At 42.9% G+C, this 20908-nt stretch overlaps 3 protein-coding genes across 4 annotated transcripts in view; 2 read left to right on the top strand and 1 right to left on the bottom strand.

Moving 5' to 3' along the window:
* Window positions 1-1292: 1292 nt before the first annotated feature.
* LOC115788004 (gap junction beta-3 protein-like) lies at window positions 1293-2024 on the top strand. The gene has a single exon (XM_030740850.1). It carries the CDS (start codon window positions 1293-1295, stop codon window positions 2022-2024), a length of 732 nt encoding a protein of 243 aa, XP_030596710.1.
* A 953-nt stretch (window positions 2025-2977) lies between these two features.
* Window positions 2978-12687, top strand: LOC115788003 (keratinocyte-associated protein 3-like). Of its 2 annotated transcripts, XM_030740847.1 has the most exons (6): window positions 2978-3227; window positions 4336-4532; window positions 6319-6378; window positions 8833-9024; window positions 11285-11431; window positions 11516-12687. In XM_030740847.1, exons 1-6 carry the CDS (start codon window positions 3215-3217, stop codon window positions 11864-11866), a joined length of 960 nt encoding a protein of 319 aa, XP_030596707.1. In that variant the 5' UTR covers window positions 2978-3214; the 3' UTR covers window positions 11867-12687. The 2 variants fall into 2 exon arrangements, with proteins under 2 accessions (XP_030596707.1, XP_030596708.1); XM_030740848.1 differs by lacking the exons at window positions 2978-3227; window positions 4336-4532 and adding an exon at window positions 4900-4990.
* A 334-nt stretch (window positions 12688-13021) lies between these two features.
* The window catches only part of LOC115787895 (hippocalcin-like protein 1), a 52064-nt gene continuing 44177 nt past the window's right edge, over window positions 13022-20908 (bottom strand). Inside the window, exons 4-5 of the mRNA XM_030740681.1 lie at window positions 20533-20638; window positions 13022-15597 (exon numbers count right to left, since the gene is read on the bottom strand). Coding sequence (XP_030596541.1) covers window positions 15500-15597; window positions 20533-20638 — 204 coding nt within the window. The 3' untranslated portion in view covers window positions 13022-15499. The remainder of the gene's footprint in view (window positions 15598-20532; window positions 20639-20908) is intronic.

Below are 20908 nucleotides of genomic sequence, written 5' to 3' on the forward strand. Positions count from 1 at the left end.
TATAAAACCTTCAAAAGTAGTCAGCAAAACCGCAGTGTGACATGTGGAGCAGCATTACTAATTTTTAAAGACAAACACCACTCCCACACTAGCTTCACACCACCTCAGTGATAACTACATTTTGTGTTCCTTATACAGCAGATTTGTAAAGTACTGAGTGTACTTATCAGGTGGTGACTGCTGCACTTTCTAACCTGAGAAAATGAACAATCAAATGTAGATTTTATTTTGCGATATCGACTCTGTATCTCAGGTGCATTTCAGAGCCCGAGTTGTTGCTCAAACAAATGTTAGCTTGTAGTTACTCCGCACATGCTCAGGGCTGCAGAGGACAAATCTTCACATCGCAGTTTTGCCTACGAGGCTGATAAGAAACTCTGATCAGTGAAGACAAACACATTTTAAATGGGTTGGTTAAGGCGACACAGTAGCATATCACAAAGCCACACCTGGCAAACAAATTTATTGTTCCCCTTATATGTATTTTGTCTTCTTGGACGTTTTTTTTCTTTTTTTGGCTGTATTCAGAACTTTCAGGAAGTATGTTCTACTGTTCCGCCCTCACCTTTTAAACTGAAAAATGGATTTTGTGATAAATAGTTGAAGGTTTGAAATCAAATTCTGGGTAGATGCCAGAAGTGGGCACACCTCTAGATTACGACCAATCCGGTCAGAGGTTGACCAAAGCTACCTGTTTAACTTATTCCTTCAGTAAGTTATTTTCCCAGACGGGACCCATGAAAGACTGAGTGGTAGACCAGAAGTCTTAAGGTAAGTGATGTTGGTCAGTTAGTCTGAGTTTTCCATTCAATTCAGTTTGATTTATATGGTGCCAAATCACAGAACAGTCACCTCAAGGTGCTTTTAAGACTTTTTTTTTTTAAGTCCCTGAGTGAGGGTGGAATACTGTATTTGGAGGCAAACTTCACCTCAAACTCTTCCAAAGGTAGATGAGGTAGAAAATCAAGGGTTTTTTTGTGCTGTAGAGATTTTCTGTTTTAAACAAGCAAGTATTTCATCAATTATTAATAGTATATTTCTTCAAAGTGCCAAATTTTGAACCTAAGTGAAAGTAAACTGTGAGAAGTGGGAGAGAGGTTTAGGTTTCAGAGCTGTCGAGCAAAGGTTTGATCAGAAATGAGAACACCTATCTGAAAGACCCACTGAGATATTTGGAACAGATTCTATTTCTCTGGATGATTGCGTAACTCTGCCTTAATGTTTCATTCTGTTCCAACTCCCCAGTTTCCAAACATCGAAAGCTTAAAAGGAGCATATCAAAGCCTAAAGTCATGGATTGGAAGGGTCTTCAGGGTTTTCTCAGCGGAGTAAACAAGTACTCCACCGCCTTCGGACGGATCTGGTTATCGGTGGTCTTTGTTTTTCGGGTGCTGGTCTTCGTCGTGGCCGCTGAGCGTGTCTGGAGCGATGAGCAGGGACACTTTGACTGCAACACTCGCCAGCCCGGTTGCGTCAACATCTGCTATAATCACTTCTTCCCCATCTCCCACATTCGCCTTTGGGCCCTCCAACTCATTTTCATCACTTGCCCTTCCTTCATGGTGGTGCTGCACGTGGCCTACCGGGAAGAGCGGGAACGCAAGTACCGAGCCAAGCACGGCGAGAACACTCGACTTTACGACAACCCGGGCCAAAAGCATGGCGGCCTTTGGTGGACCTACCTGATGAGCCTCTTCATCAAAACTGGCTTTGAGATCACATTTCTCTACTTGCTCCACTACGTCTACGATAGCTTTAAGCTGCCCAGGAAGGTCCAATGTGACGTCAGCCCCTGTCCAAATATGGTTGACTGCTACGTATCTCGACCCACTGAGAAAACTGTTTTTTCCTACTTTATGGTGGGGGCCTCCGTCCTGTGTGTGGTCCTCAACATTTGTGAGATATTTTATCTGATTGCTGCTAGAGTGGTGGCTCTAAAGCATCGAGGCAGCGCCCAAACTGCATCTAGAAAGTTCCACCCAGACGTGGGCTCTGATGATTGCAAGTCTTCTCACAACGAATAGCTGAAGACCCTCTGTGGGGAGAATCGAGAAATCTTCTCATGCTTCTTATGAATCACATATTTTATACATTAAATGAAAAACAGGTTCACTTTTTTCTTTCAAATCTATGACATAGTCCTGTGCACATATAATATAATCTTTGTATGCCTAGTAATGATATTAGAAAGTTCAATGGAACTTAAATAGATTTCACTGATAGCATAACACTGAGCAAAAATGACTATTCATGTGTTTGCTGTAGTCCCTTAAAAGTACAAAAATAAAGTTTTCCACTTGTATATCTGGAGAAAATACACATTAGCGATTCGACCTTTTTTTTCAATAGCGTCATGGTTCCACTTGGTGGCAGTAAAGTCATATTTATATGAAAAACGCTCATGTTCCCAGAGCTCTGCTACTTTGTGACTGTTAACTTGGGCTGCCTGAAAGCCAGCTTCACTATAATTGCGACACATTCTTTCCCTCTTGAGGATTTTTTAAATTTATTCATCTATTTGTTTATTTAGCAATTTAAACCAGCCACGTGTATTGAAGTTAGGATTTTTACCTTATTTTATTTATTTATTTTTATGGCAGCTGTCAAACTTTTTTGTCAATACCGGAAGCTCATATGAAGCTGTCTTTAGTGCACCACAATTAACCGATTTAAAAATAAATAACTCTATAAATATGCCTACTATTTAAATATAGACAACCTCCAATTAGCGACTTCACTTTCAAAATAAAAGCGTTGATTTTGAAAATAAATTTAGAGAAGAAATAAATGTATGTGTATGTGTGTGTGTGTGTGGGGGGGGGGGGGGGGGGGGGGGCGTGTATTTTAGAACACGTAAAAGAAGAATGGATATAGAACAGATTATTTCTCAAACATAATCCCGATTCATTTTTCCACATGAGAAAGAATCCCTTTAAATTATTAGATTATTTCTATAAAATGACTCATTTCTTTCCATTATAAGAAATTTCTTGGGGAAAAAAAAAATTGTGTCAGGGCTCAGAGCCTACCTGTTAATTTGGCCAGTACGATGATCAGGTAAAGTCCACCTGCAGAGACCCGTCATTGATATTGTTTTATTTTGAAAAACGTGGTGCAGAGGTGTCACAGCGTGACTTTCTGTCTGACCGGATTGTGGAGCTCACTTTGAGAAGAGCACGCCGAAAAAACACAACCCAATGGTGACCTGAGAAAGATGGCAGACACAGGTAGTAAACGCGAGTGTGGGGTTTGTGTTTGATTGCCTGTAAAGTGCCGCGCAGTGTTTGTTTGGTTGTGGTGGTGGTGATGTGACAGGACGCAGTTTATGAGGACACTTTTGGTACCGCATCAGCAACTTAACTGTTTAGACAAGTTAACACAATTTGATAGATTAAAACAAAGTCAACACCGTGCTAAACGTTACCTGTCACACCTGCGAGTGGATGTTTCGTGTAGCAAGAGGCGAGTAAACATTCCGCAAATATTTAGTTGTGAAGCTCCTATGGCTGAAATAAAGGCACATGGACAAATATGGATTTAACTTGGCTCAGAATGAGGATTAATCATTAACTTCCATCAACATTCATTACATAAAACGCGCTACAATATTAATGAAAGCGGACCTATTATGCTCATTTCCAACTTCACACTTTTATTGGATTTGGACTCTACTTGCATAGCTTTGCATTATTCACAGTTCAAAATAAGCCATCTTAGTTTTTTCCCCCCTTCCCTTAAAGCTTCTAATGATTGGCTGCTGGTAGTAAACAGAAGGTTTAAACAGAAGGTTTAAACAGCAGGTGGCTGGACCTTTTGTATTCACAGCATGTGTTTTAAGATGATGTGAACTGCTGTGTGAAAAAGTGTTTGTGTGTGTGCGCGTGCGAGCTAGCGTGCTCACAACCAGAGCTGTGTGTCTTAGCCTCTTGTTGACATCATACAGAGCCATGAGCAGAACAATCTGTCAGGCAGTGAGTGTCTGTAGCCTCAGCCTTTAGCCTTAGAGAGATGACTTGTACATTACATTATTTGAAACTTGGTGCGTGTTTAATATGAGCATTCACTGCTGGAATAGTTTATGTATGTATGTATGTATGTCTTTAGTCAACTCTCACACACTTGTTCGGGACAGCCTGCGCTCAGCTGCTAATTATTAACGCAGCTGACATCTCTGCTGTGGTTTTGACCCGGCTCCTGTGTTTCTGATCAATACGACGTGGATGATGTAAGATCATTTAAAGTCACCGCAGCTCTCTCTGCTCTGCTGTGGAGACTCAGTTCGCTTCTCTTCTCTCTTTCCTTCTGCCCCCCCCCCCCCCCCCCCCCTTTCGGCAGGACTGTGCTGTGGCAGCCTGGAGGAGCCCAAGGTCCTGATGAAGATGGGTCTGAGCGCGGTTATAGTCGGTCACATTAACTTCCTGTTGGGAGCGCTGGTGCACGGCGTGGTGCTCAGACACATCAACATCCACAAGCAGGCCCACACTGTGGAGTACGGCATCTCCAACGTGGTGGCTATCGCATCCGGGATACTGGTGAGCACACAGTGATTCTAACCAGGGCAGAGCTCGAGGACATCTCTGTGGGAGGGATTTAAGAAATCAAATCTTTATTAATAACTCTAGCTTGTTATACACAAAACACTGTAACATGCAAAATCTTATTAGATATTGTAAACAAAATAAAAACATAATAAAGAAACCCTAAAAAAAAAAAACAATACTTAAACTAGCAGGTGAGGTATAATGATGCCCTGAAGGCAACAGAGAGAACTGACCCGCAAGACCGCATTCAAAATACCCACACATCCTTCTTTCTGGAGAATTGGAATTTCATCTTTGTTTCATTCCCAGGATTTTAGGCCAGATTTTCACTATTCCATTCAGGCTGTCTCTCTTTTCCCGTAAGCCAGCAGATGAAAAGCGCTTTCGGGAGAGTCTCAATGAATGATTGATGAAAACAGCAGAGGTTGATGGGCCTAACGGAGAAGAAGGTGATTTTTTTTTTTTTTTTTTTTTTTTAAATTTCTGTGGTACCCACTTTAAGGTGGCCATTGTAACCGCTTGTGTAATTTCTAATTATGTATAATTCAGTCTTTGGCTATATCTCTGTTACAGCCAAAATCCCAATAAGCAGCTGACTGGTTTTTGGATACATTTAAGAAGTTGCCAAGAAATAAAATCAATTAGAGCCCTCCATGAACTGATTCTGAACATCAGGTCAGCAGTGAAAACCTGGCAAAGTAGCTGCCCTCTTATCCGCCAGTGTTCATAATAAGTGGCGAGGCCGCGGATGTGGCTGCAGACTCTGAGAGGCGGACGTTTACAGAAACCCTTCGCTCTGTCAGTGAAGAGGTTCAGGATCCATAATGCAAGCTGGTGAGGAAATCTGAGATCCCAACACATAGCAGCCTGTCTAATAAAACATACCGCAGCACCACGCTGAATGCCGATCTTTAAAATCCACTAAGTGAGTAAAGGAGACTTGTTTCGCTCATTTTTGGCTCCATATTTTTTTCCATCTTGGTCTCTAGTAGTGTTCACACGCTCTATTTTCAATAGAATTTAATGCATGATCGTGATTATTCTATTGGGCCCACACTGGGTTAGTTAGGTGAGTAAAGAAGTTGAATCAGTGGTTCAACATTTACCAAAGTATTTGTTAACACAAGTATCTGTACTTCCACTTCAGTGATGAATGCGTGTACTTTCGACATCTCTGGGCAAATATCACGGGCACTTCTAAGCTGCAGCTCCGGCCTTCTATTAAACGAACTGCCCGACCCCAGTTAACAGTTGTTGATGTCATTCCCCTGTAGGGGATTGATGTGCTCAATACAGACAAGAACAACACAAAGACTCCTGCTGGTTAAAATGACTGTGCTGGAAGATGTTCCCATGCTTTAAGACGGGTTTCACTCCTTGCTTTTCTTTGGGCGTGTGCCATGAACGATTCTCCTTACTGCTACGAGGAAGCATTTTCTGAGGATGGCATTCAGCACTTAGGTGTGTGAAAATAGCTCAGAGTTGCCCCTTTAAAATCCATTCTTTGAGAGTTCAGGGACACCAGGAAAACAATTTATTTATTTTTTACTAGAATGTAAATATATTTTCTTTGATGTGGAATATGTGGAACGTAGGTTTCTTTAAGAATTTCAGTGGTTTGCACTTCATTTAAGCCACTCTGTGACAATTCTGCCCTTTCGGCCTCCCAAAAACACAGAGGCACTTAAAGACGTGCCTGAAATGCTTGCAGCGCATTTTGAGAATCAGTATGTTGACTTCTTCTGTTTTTTAAATGTCATCTGTCTTCTCTCTGCAGGGAGTGGTTGTTGGTGTTCTGGCTATTGTCCTGTCTAAAAACAAGAAGAGTAAATCCCTGGTTAGTATCTCTCCAGTTTGCTTTTTCATTTGACGATGTAGATATGTAGGGTGTTCTTCTCGCCTGTTTTACACCGGTTCTCTTCTGCTTTCCTTATTGATGCACCCGTACTGTGCCAAAGCAGTACCTTCACAGCACTCCAACAATCTGCTCGCATGCTTTTGCTTTGATATTTTACAGCTTTCTCACTCTCTCCTCCCCATCGTGACATAAAAAAAGCCTGCACGTTGCCTCAGGTGTCTGGATTCAGCCCTGCAGAGCTGGAATGGTGTGTGTGTGTGTGTGTGTGTGTGTGTGTGTGTGTGTGTGTGTGTGTGTGTGTGTGTGTGTGTGTGTGTGTGTGTGTGTGTGTGTGTGTTTTTCCTCTCTGCATCTCCTCTCTGTTTACTCAGTTAGCTGTCGGGCTGCTCAGACGGGACTGACGAGGCAGCTTGCTCATGAGTGAGCTGTAGCTTGATAAACCACTCCCGGTTTCCTTTGTTAGCGAGTGCCACTGGGAAGCAGGCGGGGCAGAGCTACGAGGCTGCAGTTTGACTCCATTGCATCCTGTTATGCAATTCAGTCATCCGCTCATCTCAAGACACGAATGAACACAGGGCGTAATTACATGTGCTGGCTGCTAAAGCTTCCAGTCCCTGAAAGCAGATGGTATTATTTTTACATTAGCCTTATCTGGTTTTGATTTAAAGGCCCAGTCATCTTCATATCTGGCAACACTCCATGACTACGACTCACCTTCTGTAAATTCTGGATAGGTTTCTCCACCCAGTGTGAAATTTATTATCACGGATCAGTCATTTCAAATTGTAGCTTTATTAATCCATCTATTTTTACCCCACCCTCCCTGGGCGTGTGGGTGGGGGGTATTGTTTTTGGTATGTTTGTCTGTTAAGAATATTACAGCAAAATTACCAATCCGATTCATACCAAATTTGCACAAAAGATGGACAGTGACCCCTATATCACCTGATTAATTTTTTGCCATAAATGGGTCAAGGTCAGAGGTCAAGTTTTTCTGAAAATCTTGTGAACACCATAACTTGAGAACGATGTGACCTAGGATGTCAAATTCATACCATAGATGCATCTACTGAACATTTTGGATGAATTAGTTCTTACCATAAGAATGCCAATCACAGAAAGTGACAGTATTCTCAGGGGTTTATATTTATAATTTTAGCATTTCTTACTCAGCCACTCACAAGTCACTGAGGCTCATGTGCACCCAATTTAGATCTACTGAGACCTGTAATTATGTATTCTAGAGCTCGTGCTTCCAGGGGATTTGTGCCACCTAAAGATTCTCCTGCCACGAGGCTGAGGGGGAGCTCTGGCAGCTGACAGTATTTTTTTGTTCAGTCACTGAAAGCATCTTTACATGCTTAAATTTGGTTTCAAAGTGAAACCGATCTGGTCCAGATTCTGGAATTGCAGGCTGTGCAACCTCCAGCAGGTACTTGCAATGGGGCCTGAACCTGCTACCTGTAGCTTTTACTGTACAGCTTATGCTAGCTGGAAGTTGTGAAGAACTATTTACAGTGTAAGGATTATATGGTCATATTCAAATCACAATGTGTTTTGAATGAATCAAAGGCTGCATACAAGGGAACCTATTATGCTATGGCTATGCAGTTAGGACAAGCAAGGCAAGAGACGTCCGAGCAGAGTGCAGTAAGATGCAGGAGGGAAACTTTAATCACTGGATTTTGTTCCAGCTGTTATAGGGCGAGAGGCGGGGTGCACCCTGTACAGGTTGCCAATCTGTCGCAGGGCTGACACACAGAGACCGACAACCATTCAAACTAGCATTCACACCTACGGCCAGCTTTGAGTCACCAGTTAACCTAACCGCATGCATGTCTTTGGACTGTGGGAGGAAGCCAGAGTGTGCATACTCCACACAGAAAGGCCCCATCTAGCCAAGCCAGTGGATTCAAACCCAGGACATTTTTGCTGCTATGTGATGGTGCTAACTGCACCACGCCCCCGCCCCCCCGCCAGTTGAAACGAAGGCATTAAATATCATACTTTTTTTTGGTTTTTCTTGTCCAATCACTCTTGATTTTCTTTACATATTTCTTTATGAGGACACGTCAAGCTTATCGTCCTGCAAATGCTGGAACACAATCCTAATTAATCCTGTGGTAGTGTATGCTCCTCTGTTTGTGTAGACCTTTTTCATGGCAGATGAGGTATCCCAGTAAGCTGTGACAGTGAGTCAGCATCCACGGGAGCAGGAGTGGAAGTAGAAACTTAGTATCATTAATACACCTGTGCTCTTGTTCTGACATGTCAGAGCGGCTGCTGTGAATAAGCTCTATTGATGTTTGTTTCTCTTTTGCTGCCTTTTTTTTTTTTTATCTATTTCCTGCCACAGATGCCCCAGTTTCCCAGCTGGGAGCAGTTTTTCTTTCCTGATTATTTAAGTTGTGCTTCTCTCTTCCTTTCCCCCAGATGTGGTCTCTCTTCATAGTGAGTCTGGTTGCAGCTCTCACGGCAGCAGTTTCAGCCATCGGTCTCTTCACATCCATGGTGAGGGCCATCATTCATGGTGGGCGGAGCCTCCTGGCTCACTGCCACTTCCCCGACGCCGCTGACTACTCCAGCATCACCAACGAGTGTCCCTTTGACCCCACACGCATCTACGTGAGTACATCAGTGTGCGTGCGACAGATGCTGAGATCAAAGGATGACCTATGACCTTTTCTGCAGCAGATGGCTCTTTGAACAGCCTCTGTTGTGACATAATCACAACAGAGGCTGTGCATCACGGTGGCAGAATTCCTTTTGTGGGGTGTGTGTGTGTGTGTGTGTGTGTGTGTGAACATAAGGGTGTGGGAGTAGGAGTGGGAGGCTGGGTGTCTGTCACTCGGGCTGTCACGCTGTGAGGCTGATGGACTGGTGGCAGAAACGCTGACCTGACCCTGTCAGCCAGCTCCAGGCTGTGTGCAGACACTGTTATACTGTCAGGCCCGCTCAGCCTCACAGAAATATCCACACATCAGCAGCACTTTGGCATTTTAACACCCACTGTAGTTGACAATGTGGCATCAGTCACCTTCATCTTAGAGCGGATTTATTCTCGGCACAAGGGGTTAATGGCAGAGCTGCTGATGTGCGCAGTGTAGGTTATAATTTGTAAGTAGCGCAGACACAGCCCAAGGCAGACAGTCCCCACTGCAGTTGTGTTTATATTCTTTCAATTTTGTGACACTGAGTGGGAGGGCTCCACTCGTCTCAATATTGAAAAGGAGACAGTCATCGTGCAGTCGTGTTTGCAGCTCAAGCTGTCATTCATTGTGATGGAGAGTGGTAATCACAGGGTAGTGTGTTATGCCTTGTTTGTGTAGCGTGTTCACTGACTGAACAGATATGTTTCTATTTTCATCAGTTTTTGTCGTTTTAGAGGAATTATTAGTGAGAGGAAGTAACTGTAATTCCAGTTTCAGGCCACCCTCATGAAGTCTGTTTCTGATTGGTTGGTCAGAGACATTCACACCAGTGGGCTGCTGGAGGTCATTTTGTGGCTCTGGCAGTGCTCATCCCGTTCCTCCTTGCACAAAGGAGCATATACTGGTGTTGCTGATGGGTTAAGGATTGGTTGAACAGATTCTGGCTTTTATGTTAAAAAGTCTAATATGCACCAATGTCAATGCTGCGCCGCTCTTTATTAGAGTGAAATGTGGCCGATGGGGCGCAGGATTCACTTTGGGAACCCGGGGATCTGGGTGGTCACGCAAGTGTGTAGTCAGAGATGGCAAAGTGGCTCACAGCATCTCAGCAGAGGGTCCCTCTGGCTCACTGTGAGCTCAGAGAGAAAGCATGTCTGCAGGAGTCCTTCCTGAGCATCCCCTGGATATTCTTCTAGCAAAGAGAAGTCTGTGTACATTATTGTTTTATCTTTTCATCAGTGAGAACAAAACATACAAAACATTCTCACTTGTGAGAAGAAGAAGAAACTCAGATAAAGATAAATCGGGGCGACATGGCAGAGTGACTTCTCTCTTTGAAGGGCATTTTTCATCCCACTGAGCTACCCGATCAACCGCTGTAACACCTGTAACCATGTAACAGAAGAGACAGAATCGAACATGCAACCAGTTATACTGTTTTGGTATTTTTAATTGGCTTTATAAGAGACAGACTGGACCTCTGTTGTATGTGTCCATGTCCAACGTTGACCGGGACCAGTACCACCGGCATGTCCAGCAAACATGTTTTAACTGTTTTCTAGTTTTCCAGAAATGAGGGATTGATATCATCTTAAAAAGTTTGCGATAGACCAAATTTAAACTGGACTCCAGGGTAACGAGCTTTGTCGTAGTCTACCGAGACTGCAGATGGTGCTGTTTACTCTGAGCCGCGTATTAGCTAGGGGCCCCCAATATGGCTGCTGGAGGGTGCATTACATCACCTGAAAGTGTGTTTTGGACTTTCGATTTTGGCACACACATGTGCTCAGACGCAGTAATGATGGTTATGCAAGCCTGATTTTTTTTTTTTTTTTTTTGTGCTTCCTGCATATTTCATCATGATTTACAAAGAAAGCTCCAAATTTTGAACTGTACACTTTTCATTCTCTTTGTAGTCTGCAAGTCAGCGTGCCTAACAACAAAAGGCATCTTTTTCTTTGATATCCCTCTGTGCAGTCTCATGCTGATGTGCTCTGCTCTGCATATTTTGTTCAGCCTCTCCTGTGCAAACTGAAATTTAGAGACTTGCTGCTTTTTTTTCTTGCAGCACTGCTGTGCTGTTTGAGAACATGTATTCAATTCTGTACCACATTATTATCTATGCAGTTTCCCCCATTTTATGTGAGACTGCTGAGCATTTTTCCATATATTGTTCTCTGAATAGTCCAGCTGGTGTTTTCTCACTAGCTCATCTTCACCTCCTCCCTCCCCAGAGTACCACTCTGATCCTTTGGGTGCCTTTAATCGTGACTTGTGTCATCCAGCTGGTGTTTTGCGCCCGCTGCTTTGTCGTCTGCATTTCCTTGCTGGGTCTGCCTTGCTGCCTTACCGGGAAGGGACCCAGAGACAGAGGCAGATCGGTGAGATTTGGACTCAAGCATTTATTGAACTCTGCTGGCAGAGAGCGCAACATAACCTAACGTGATTTTCCTGTGTTTGTGTAGATAAACGCAGTGATGCCGATCCAGAGAGGTGCTTCTCCTCGCTATTCTAAACCTCCAAGTAGCTATAATGAACCTGCACCCAGGTATACAGAGGCTCCAAGAACCTACGACAAACCGAGAAGGAGCGCTGCACCTCTGCAACAGCAGCACCCAACTCCTACTCTTCGGCAGTATCTTCCCCGACAGCACCACAGTCTTCCACCCTTGGAGAGCCAACCTCTTCGCCAGCCACATAGAGTGAGGTCAGACAGAGAAGGGCAGGTAACAAGGGCTGGCAGCCAGCAAAGGGCAAGGGAGCAGCACCGGCTCTTGCAGAGGGGTACACTGGACAGGTCCAGCTTTTGGATATAGCCTTATTTCACACAGGAGATCTTCTGGAAGAGCCAGTAATACTCAAGACCCTTGTTTCCCATCAGTACTTTAAGGCTGTGGCCTCAGATAAAGGAGATGTTTATTAAGTAGAACTGATCTATGAATTTTCTGACGCCCAGACTGTTTGCAAGGTGTGCAGCATCCCAGATACGGGAATCTGTCAGTTCTCGTTCTCATTGTGATCAACAAAATATTCACACCAGGAGTGAAAAACGCAGCTAAGTGCTGTAAAGAGAGGACACTGTGACAGATCTGAGTGGAAATATGAGAAATAGCTTGTGAGTGTTTTTTTGCCAAGAGTTTGGATGAACGATCTGATGTCAGCGTTCAGGTCGGACCCACTTAAAACTGAAGCAGGGCTAATCTGCTAGTTAGCTCAACAAAACCTCCACCACGACTCTAAAGCTCAGTATTTCACATGTGCCAAAGTGTAAGCACAATATTTTGTTGTTTTTAATTTAGTTTTTTGGTGGGTTCTTTTGCACAATGCCAAGTGTCAGCTTTGGCAATAACTTTGTTATCACAGACTTAATGAGCTGCTTTTGTTGTGTTACTAATTTGTCGCTGTATGTTACTTTATCAGGTGACCCGAATGGATTTTTTTGAATGCAAACACTGCACCTGTGCGGTGACATTGAGTCTTTTCATTTCGACTTCGTTTCTGTGAGCTCAGCTTCGCTAAAAACTGCTTGTCTGACTTGAATCACGGCTTACTCAGTAACCCTTTTTTGGATTTTTGGTTGGTCTGTACAAAGCAAAAATGTCTAGATTAGCTGTTTTATCCCCTGCTGAGAATGATGCACAATCCCCCCCCCCCCCCCGTTTTTAGGTGAAAAAAACCATCTTTGTGTTTATTCTTAAATAAATAAATTTTTTATTCAAAAATCATGTCATTTCCTTGCATGTTTTGTTTTTGAACATTTGAAGTCAGTATGTGTTAGTGACAGCAGCCAGTGAGCGACCTGACAGGTACGACTGGTTACGCACTTTTAGCAGGTCGCTGGCAGGTGTGTGTCAATAAGGGCCCTGGCAGGCTGTAAATCTGTGAAAGTTGAGCTGTCAATCCAGACACGATCTCTTAATGTGTTCCACACATATCCAAAAATAACCACAAATGAGGACGCAGTCCACACGTGCAGCTTAGAAACATATATTTCGATTTCAGGTTCAACAGAATAAACATGACATCCTCACATTGAGGTTTTCATGCAACAGAAAAGTAGGAAAGTTAGGAAGGAAGAAAGAAGGGGGCGGGGGGATTGTATTTATCAATCACAAGGTACCTGTTCATTATCGGAGGCAGTGAGAATAGAAAAAGAATTACACTGTCATAGATCAGAGAGTAGCAACTGTTGTTCTTTATCCTACCAGCAGGAGGCAGTGACACTAAAGGATCCCCAAAGCAGAGGTGAGGCTGGTTAGGAAGCTCCTGTGCAAGTGTTTGGTACTAGTTAAATATCACATAGATGCAGCAGCACCAGGACGACTCTCAGCCCCCACTGCGTACAGTAGTCCAATTTGTAAGGAAGTTAAATTGTGGCTAATATCAAGATAAAACTGAAAAAAAAAAAAAAAAAAAGATGCTTCACAGTTGGTATGATGGAGTTTTCTTTTCAAACAGCACACCACTGAAATAAAACACTGAAATATTACAAATTAGAGGTGTCACGCTAACTTTAATCCTGATATTTAAAAATAAAATATAAATGTTATGTGAATAATGCACATGCATCACAACTGTGTAACTGTATATTTTTATGCAGATAAGATTCTCGCCTCCTCCACGCAAAAGAAGACGACACACATTTGCGTTACTTCCTATAAATATCGCAGCATCCTTATCGTGTTTTTTTTTTTATCACGATAATCCTGATGAGAAAATCTGAAGTGACAATTCAAGCTTTCCTGTCCACCTCATTCACATACAGTTTCTATTAGCTTTGTCCAATACTTTAATTTGAAGATATTTGTGTTTTGCCTTGAAAACACAAGAGGGCAATAGTGATCTGACAATGGGGGCATTTAAGGCGCCATAATACGAGAATGGTGCTGGCTGTGCTGCGACCGGTGGCTGTGTTTATTTCGGGTTTGGGTTTTCTTCATGTTTGCATTCAGTCTTTTAAAACCTTAACAACACACAAGACTTATTTGTCACTGATATAGGAGATAAAATAACTTTTTTTTTTTAATATTCAACATTCTTGCTGCTCTAATTATAAATAAGATCAAAACAGATCCAAATTGGAACACGGATCTGAACTCGCTGCAGTCTCATGAAACATATCCCTTCATCTAACTGCTCTGCAAGCAGACTAATCCAGGAGGTAAAAACAAAAAGCATTCAACTAGAGAGTGATAAATAAGCCCTTAGTGAGTTCTCTGTCTGTCAGAGGAAAAGAGAGCGCCGGGTAGGAGGACTGTGTTATCCCATAGCAAGACAAATATCCAATCATTTCTGCCTGGGGTCCATGCTGAGGAGGCCGAAGAGCTACAAAAAGATATCGCTGTGCGTAAACTGTGTGCGTGTGTGGATTCTGTCGTCGTCCGGTTTGAAGGATCATGCAGTATATTGAACGGTTACAGCTATCTTAAGTAGTTTACTGCTCATCTTTAAAGAACTTTAAAATACTTACAAATTAAGAAACAACACAACATGATAATACTGTAAAAGTTAGCCTCAAGCATACAGTGTGTGTTCCCATGCACGCGCGCGCATTCAGACCAAAAGCACAGCCATACTTTTATATAAACACATGGCGGCTCAAGTGATATGTGCTACTGGTGTCTTTGATCAAATGCAAAATGGGATCCACTCATTTTACAGGAATTCATCCAAGTCCACAAAGAGCTCAAGCTTCACTCCCGTTCTCTCTCTCTCTCTCTCTGTCACTGTAAACTGCAATATGGTCATCTTAACATATCAAAGTAAAAGCACAATAAGAATAAAAATGAATAAATAAAACACGGAGGAGGAAAAACAGTATGTACAAATGGAAAGTGAAAAGCATTTCAAATTTCAAAAATCAACAAAATGCGAGTAGGTATCAATAAAAACATTTTGTCAAGTGAAAGATCATACAGAAGTAACCCCCCCCCCACCAAACCACACATTTGGATCTGACCAGGAAGCTACGCTACATAATACTGCCTTTCAATGCCAAAGAGTGTGTGCCATATATGAAGACAGATGCACTTCATCTTATGATATACAGCATACAGTATATACATGATATACATCTACATGTGCATATGTGTAGGAGTAGAAACTGATTCCTCTCCCTGCAAAAAAAAGAAACAAAAAAAAAAACCATCCACACTTCATCATAAGCTCCCTGGAAATCCAACGTTCCAGAGCGAGAGAGACAGATATTCTGGAACACTAGCGGGCGCCTCGGTCAACCGATCATTAGCTATATATACGCACGTCGTCCCTTCGTTCTCCCAGACATAAAACGACAGTGATGACTTTCCTCATTCTCCTCTACCATCCTTGCACACAATAACAACAACAACGAAAAGATAACATGAGAGACGAGAACCATCATGCATTGATTTGAGTGACTGTTTCAATAGCAACAGAGCAAAAAAGAAGAGGTTGCAGCAGGGGCAGTTTTAGAACTGGGAGGCTGAGCTGGGGTCGCACTGGAGTAGCCGAACGATGGAGGGGTCACTTTTGGCACCTTTAATAAACTCCTCCAGGGACAGTTTGCCTGCAAGAAAGACAAGGAGAAAAAAACCCCAGAAAAGCTGTTATTGAAAAGCTCCTATTGGCCAATTTAAGCTTATAATAAAATTATGATGTTTAGCTTGGGACTTGCCGACTTAGCAGCACAGTACAGATATTTATTTTGCAAGGAGCAACCTCTGGAGGTGAAAAATGAAACAGTTGTTGAAGTGGCAAAAAGGGTATTCCCATGTTAAAATGGCCAACTTTACAGCATGAAACTGTATATTTACAAAACAGCACAAAAAAAGGCTGGATGGATATGGATAGTTCCCCCCTTCCTAACATTTTTAAAACAAATCCACATGGATACTGGAGTTGGGTGTGTGGTTGCACTGACTGACAGAGTTCGCTGGTGTGTGCAAGGCTTCATCCATTACTTGGAGTCATTAAATTGGACGTCTTCACTGTGTGTGTTTGTGCTGTTTAAAATGCAGCTTTTGGAGCATTTTATTGAATTTTCTGGCTAAAATAATGGTTTGCTGTGCGGTACAGACAGTTCAAGAAATGTTTGCTTCAGTTTTGGTGAGTGAGTGCTTTATTAGTGTATTACTTAGCGCTAATTAGATTAGATTCAACTCACTGTCATTGTGGCACACAGCGAAATGATCGTTCCAGATCACTCATCCAGAGACGAGCATCTGTGGTCATGCAGCCAGAGACCAGTGCTACCGTTAGGCAATGTGATTTAAGTGTCTTGCCCAAGGACACAATGCAGCACAGGGACAGGGACTCGAACCTGCAACCTTCCGGCTGCAAGCGAGCACCACTGCCATGAGCAGAAACATGAGTAGCCAGTACATGTGTCTCTGCATTGCAACCATAGAGTTTATCAATGCGGCCTCCTAGCATTAGCTGATAAATTAGTACTCTGGCCCTTCATCCATTTCAGGCTGCTTCTGGGTCCAAAAAAAAAAAAAAATTAGTGATAGCAGTAAAACAATAATATTGTAGTTTCAAAGTGCTGTGTCATTAGCTCTCTAGTGGGTGGTATCACAGGGACTACAGCCATGTTTTATATTATTTTACTGGGCACCCATAGTGATTCTAGGTTTTCCTGTTATTATATCATCATTGTTTTTCCTCTCCAATGGGAATCTATGTCAACCCTTAGAACCATCCATCCATCCATCCATTTTCTTCCGCTTATCCGGGGCCGGGTCGCGGGGGCAGAAGCCTAAGCAGAGAAGCCCAGGCTTCCCTCTCCCCAGCCACCTCCTCCAGCTCATCCGGAGGGACCCCAAGGCGTTCCCAGGCCAGCCGAGATACATAATCTCTCCAGCGTGTCCTGGGTCTACCACGGGGCCTCTTCCCGGTGGGACATGCCCGGAACACCTCACCCAGGAGGCGGCCAGGAGGCATCCTAATCAGATGCCCGAGCCACCTCAACTGGCTCCTTTCGATGTGGAGGAGCAGCGGCTCTACTCTGAGCCCCTCCCGGATGGCCGCACTCCTCACCTTATCTCTAAGGGAGAGGCCAGCCACCCTTCGAAGGAAACTCATTTCTGCCGCTTGTATTCGCGATCTTATTCTTTCGGTCACTACCCAAAGCTCGTGACCATAGGTGAGGGTAGGAACGTAGATCGACCGGTAAATCGAGAGCTTCGCTTTTACGCTAAGCTCCCTCTTCACCACGACGGACCGGTGCAGCGTCCGCATCACTGCAGAAGCAGCCCCGATCCGCCTGTCGATCTCCCGTTCCCTTCTCCCATCACTCGTGAACAAGACCCCGAGATACTTGAACTCCTCCACTTGAGGCAAGAACTCGTTCCTGAGCCGGAGATGGCACTCCACCCTTTTCCGGCTGAGGACCATGGCCTCAGACTTAGAGGTGCTGATTCTCATGCCAGCCGCTTCACACTCGGCTGCGAACCGTTCCACTGCGAGCTGGAGGCCCCCCCCTGATGAAGCCAACAGAACCGCATCATCTGCAAAAAGCAGAGATGAGACTCTGAGGCCACCAAGGAAGAAGCCTTCCGCCACCTTAGAACCATCTGGTCAAAAGTTGTGAAATTCTTCCTCGGGACAGACCAAGTTACATGCCACTACCTTGAGCTCTGCAGCGCCACCACTGGGGCAAAGGTGGATTTACATTTCAACCATAACTTGTGATTTGTGACTCTGATTTTGAAAATCGAGGTACCATTGGAATCCTTGGATCTAGCCCAGTTTATGATGCAATTTTCCACCATATTCGATTTTATGGAAATCCTTCAAAAGCTTTCACAGGTCACAAAGTTTGTCCAATATTCACCAAAACTGACTCAGATCTTCTTCAGGCCAAAGTTCACAGAAGTTAATGGATGGATTTTTGATTTTCCAAAGAGCTCGTCCGTCAGAGCCAATCAAAATTGGTTGCAAAGTCACCAAACAGAAACTGAGCTCATGTCTCAGCAACACTTCAACCTATCAAAAATAAACTTGGTATGTAGACTTGGGACTATTTCAGAAGGAATGATTTTGGTTAATGATGGGGGTGTTGTAATTTGTAAAAATGCGTTTTGACCAATGTGTTCGGAGTTACAATGACATTTGTGTGTCAGCGAATACAGTCAACGGTCCCGAGCCTGATAGGCACCAAGTTTCGATGTTGACTGAACTGACTGAGCCGCCATATTGGATAAGATCCATACCGGATCTTACACAAAAGTGAAAATTTTCACAGGTCACAAATTTTATCCAATTTCCACGTAACTTGGTATATAGGCTATGAACTTTAGAGCAGGTCTCACAAAAGTTATCACATTTCATTTTGGTTTGCAGAAGCATTTTCCTACAACAATTAATTCAATCTGATGGCAAAGCCGCCAAAAAGTAAGTGAGCTTATATCTCGGCAATGCTTTGGCCTATCAAGACCAAACTTCACAGCAGTCTTTTGGACCCCTCCCTGAGGACTCACAGGGAGTGTCATTACACTTTTGGGGGGCACTGTAATGTGTGTTTTACCATACAACTTGCTAGCATATTTTAAGATTCATCCTTCCTTTCTATTCTCACAACTTGTTTCCTTAGCAACTGTCGCCTCTTGCTTCTTGGCCCCCTCATTGCTGCTTGCAGCTATATTTTTTACTACTGTTGCTACAAGCATATGAAATGTATTAATTATTCATAATAATTCATTAATTATTTTCTAATTTTCTGATGTCAACACTGCATACATGCTGCAGCATTTCTGTACTGGAGTTCTGACCCTTCTGTTTCTGTATGGACTCATTTTGGAATTAAATTTAAAACCGAAAACAGTTTGTCTGACTTTGACCAAAGCTCACTAATAACTATTAATAATGATTTGTGTGTGTGTGTGTGTGTGTGTGTGTGTGTGTGTGTGTGTGTGTGTGTGTGTGTGTGTGTGTGGTGTTTGTGTGTTCACAAGCAGAAACAGCCTGATCAGCTCTGGCTTTTGCTGTTATGCGAGGCTAAGCTTATCGTCCTCTGACTTTAGCACCATGTTGAGCCTAAGTATGCAGTAGTAGTCTGTCTTCTTGTCTAAATTGCCTCCAAATAAGTAAGTGTATTTCCCCAAATATGTAGTTAGCTCTTTTTATGAATTTGATTAACAAATTTAATGGAGGCATGTAATGCATAAGTACAGATCCTCACATCCCATTCATCTTCCACATTTCTTCCTCTTTCTTTTCTTTCCTCCTTTTGTTGAGAATTTAAGTATTTTTTTTTCTCTTTTTAGGCCAATAAAAAACAACACTTGAAGTTTTCCTGTTTAATTCTTACCAAATAAGGTTTTTGTTCAAAATCATGCAACTAGCTTAGTGTGTCTCTTGTCTTGTCTCTGAATTTTAGTCAAATCTGAATCAATTTAATGTTTATTTTGACTGTTTTTGCTACAACTCTGAATTTCGTTGGTATTCCTCGGTCTGGGTTCATCTCATTGCTGCTGTTTTCTTCCTGTGCATTCACTTCTTTAAAGCCTTTAAAGCCTCAGTTCTTTGCATCATGGGCTCCACAAGATGTCAGAGGCCCAATCCCAATGTCCACACTCACAGACTCACAGACTTTGAGTTGTGTTCTTGCTAAGTCAGTGAGGGCTAAGGCCCGTTCCTCAAGTTTTAAAGTACTTGAGGACTCTCTGGCAAACATTTATGCACACTTTCTGAATGTCTGAATTTCTGTTGACTTTGCGGATTTACCCACATGTCAGTGTGCTGATATTAAACACTGTAATGAGAGGCATCCTCTCTCCCATGTGACTGTTTTATTAGCAAAATAACACAACAAATATTATGGCAACCAATGATGGCCAATACATTTGCCAGTATATTCGGCCGTGTCCTGTCCTCAGTCAGTTGCCAAGTGTTTTGTGTCTTTTGATCTTTCAAGTTCCGATACCGTTAAATATCCAGTTTGTTTCTTAATCTGATTATAGTTTTAGAGTTTCAGCTTTTTGTATTCCCTTAGTGTTTCGGTGTGAGCATTTAGTTTGAATTGCTGTGTTTATTCTGTCCCCTCTGTGTTCCTACCTTCCTGTGTTCAGTGTCAGGTCCACGTTCCTGTTCCCACATCCAGTTATTTCCTGGTCAGTCTCTTGTCTCTCGTGTTTTGCATTCAGTTCTACTTTTCTTGTCTCATTCCTGTGATTTGTGTGAGCTGTGCTTCCACCTGTTTCCTGTTCCCTCATTACCTGGTGTGTATTTATTGTCTGTGTCTTCCTTGGACATATAAAGACTGACTATAAATTACTGTCATTAAAAAAAAAAAGCATAAAAAATTGGTTTGGTTTTCATGTGTGAATGGATCTAGCTGAGTTTGATACACTTATGCTGTTTGAATTCTTTACAAAATCTCTAGTTCTCAACAAAATTAGCACATTTCAAAGATTATCTTGTCACATTCACTCAGCACTACCCTCATTTCTCTCTCTCTTTCTCCCCCAGCACCCTCCTTTTCACTATTTCCTCCCCTCACCATCATTATTGAGGTCCATTTGTCTGAAGATCTTATCCGTCCTCTTCTCCGGCGTGGATTCATCCTCTGGCATCTTCATCACAGATGACACCATCTTGTAGATGGCCTGAGAGATGAGAGAGAAGGAGAGAGAGAGACGGGGTGGGTGGTTGGGTGGGCGGTGGCAGGAGAAGAGAAAGATAAGTGAATTCAAGCCAGCAGGGACCCATTAAGGAGACTCAGCAGGAAAGAAGTAAAACATAACTGAACTAAAAAAAAATAAAGTCACTGCAGCTTTCAAGATGCTGATAAACACCCTTTCTGAAAGTCCACATGATTCACTGACATTTGTTGCTCCTGATGCTAAGAGCTGCTCCCTGGGAAGCTTTTCCACAAA

This window comes from Archocentrus centrarchus, chromosome 11, assembly GCF_007364275.1.
Source record: "Archocentrus centrarchus isolate MPI-CPG fArcCen1 chromosome 11, fArcCen1, whole genome shotgun sequence".
Classification (NCBI taxonomy): domain Eukaryota; kingdom Metazoa; phylum Chordata; class Actinopteri; order Cichliformes; family Cichlidae; genus Archocentrus; species Archocentrus centrarchus.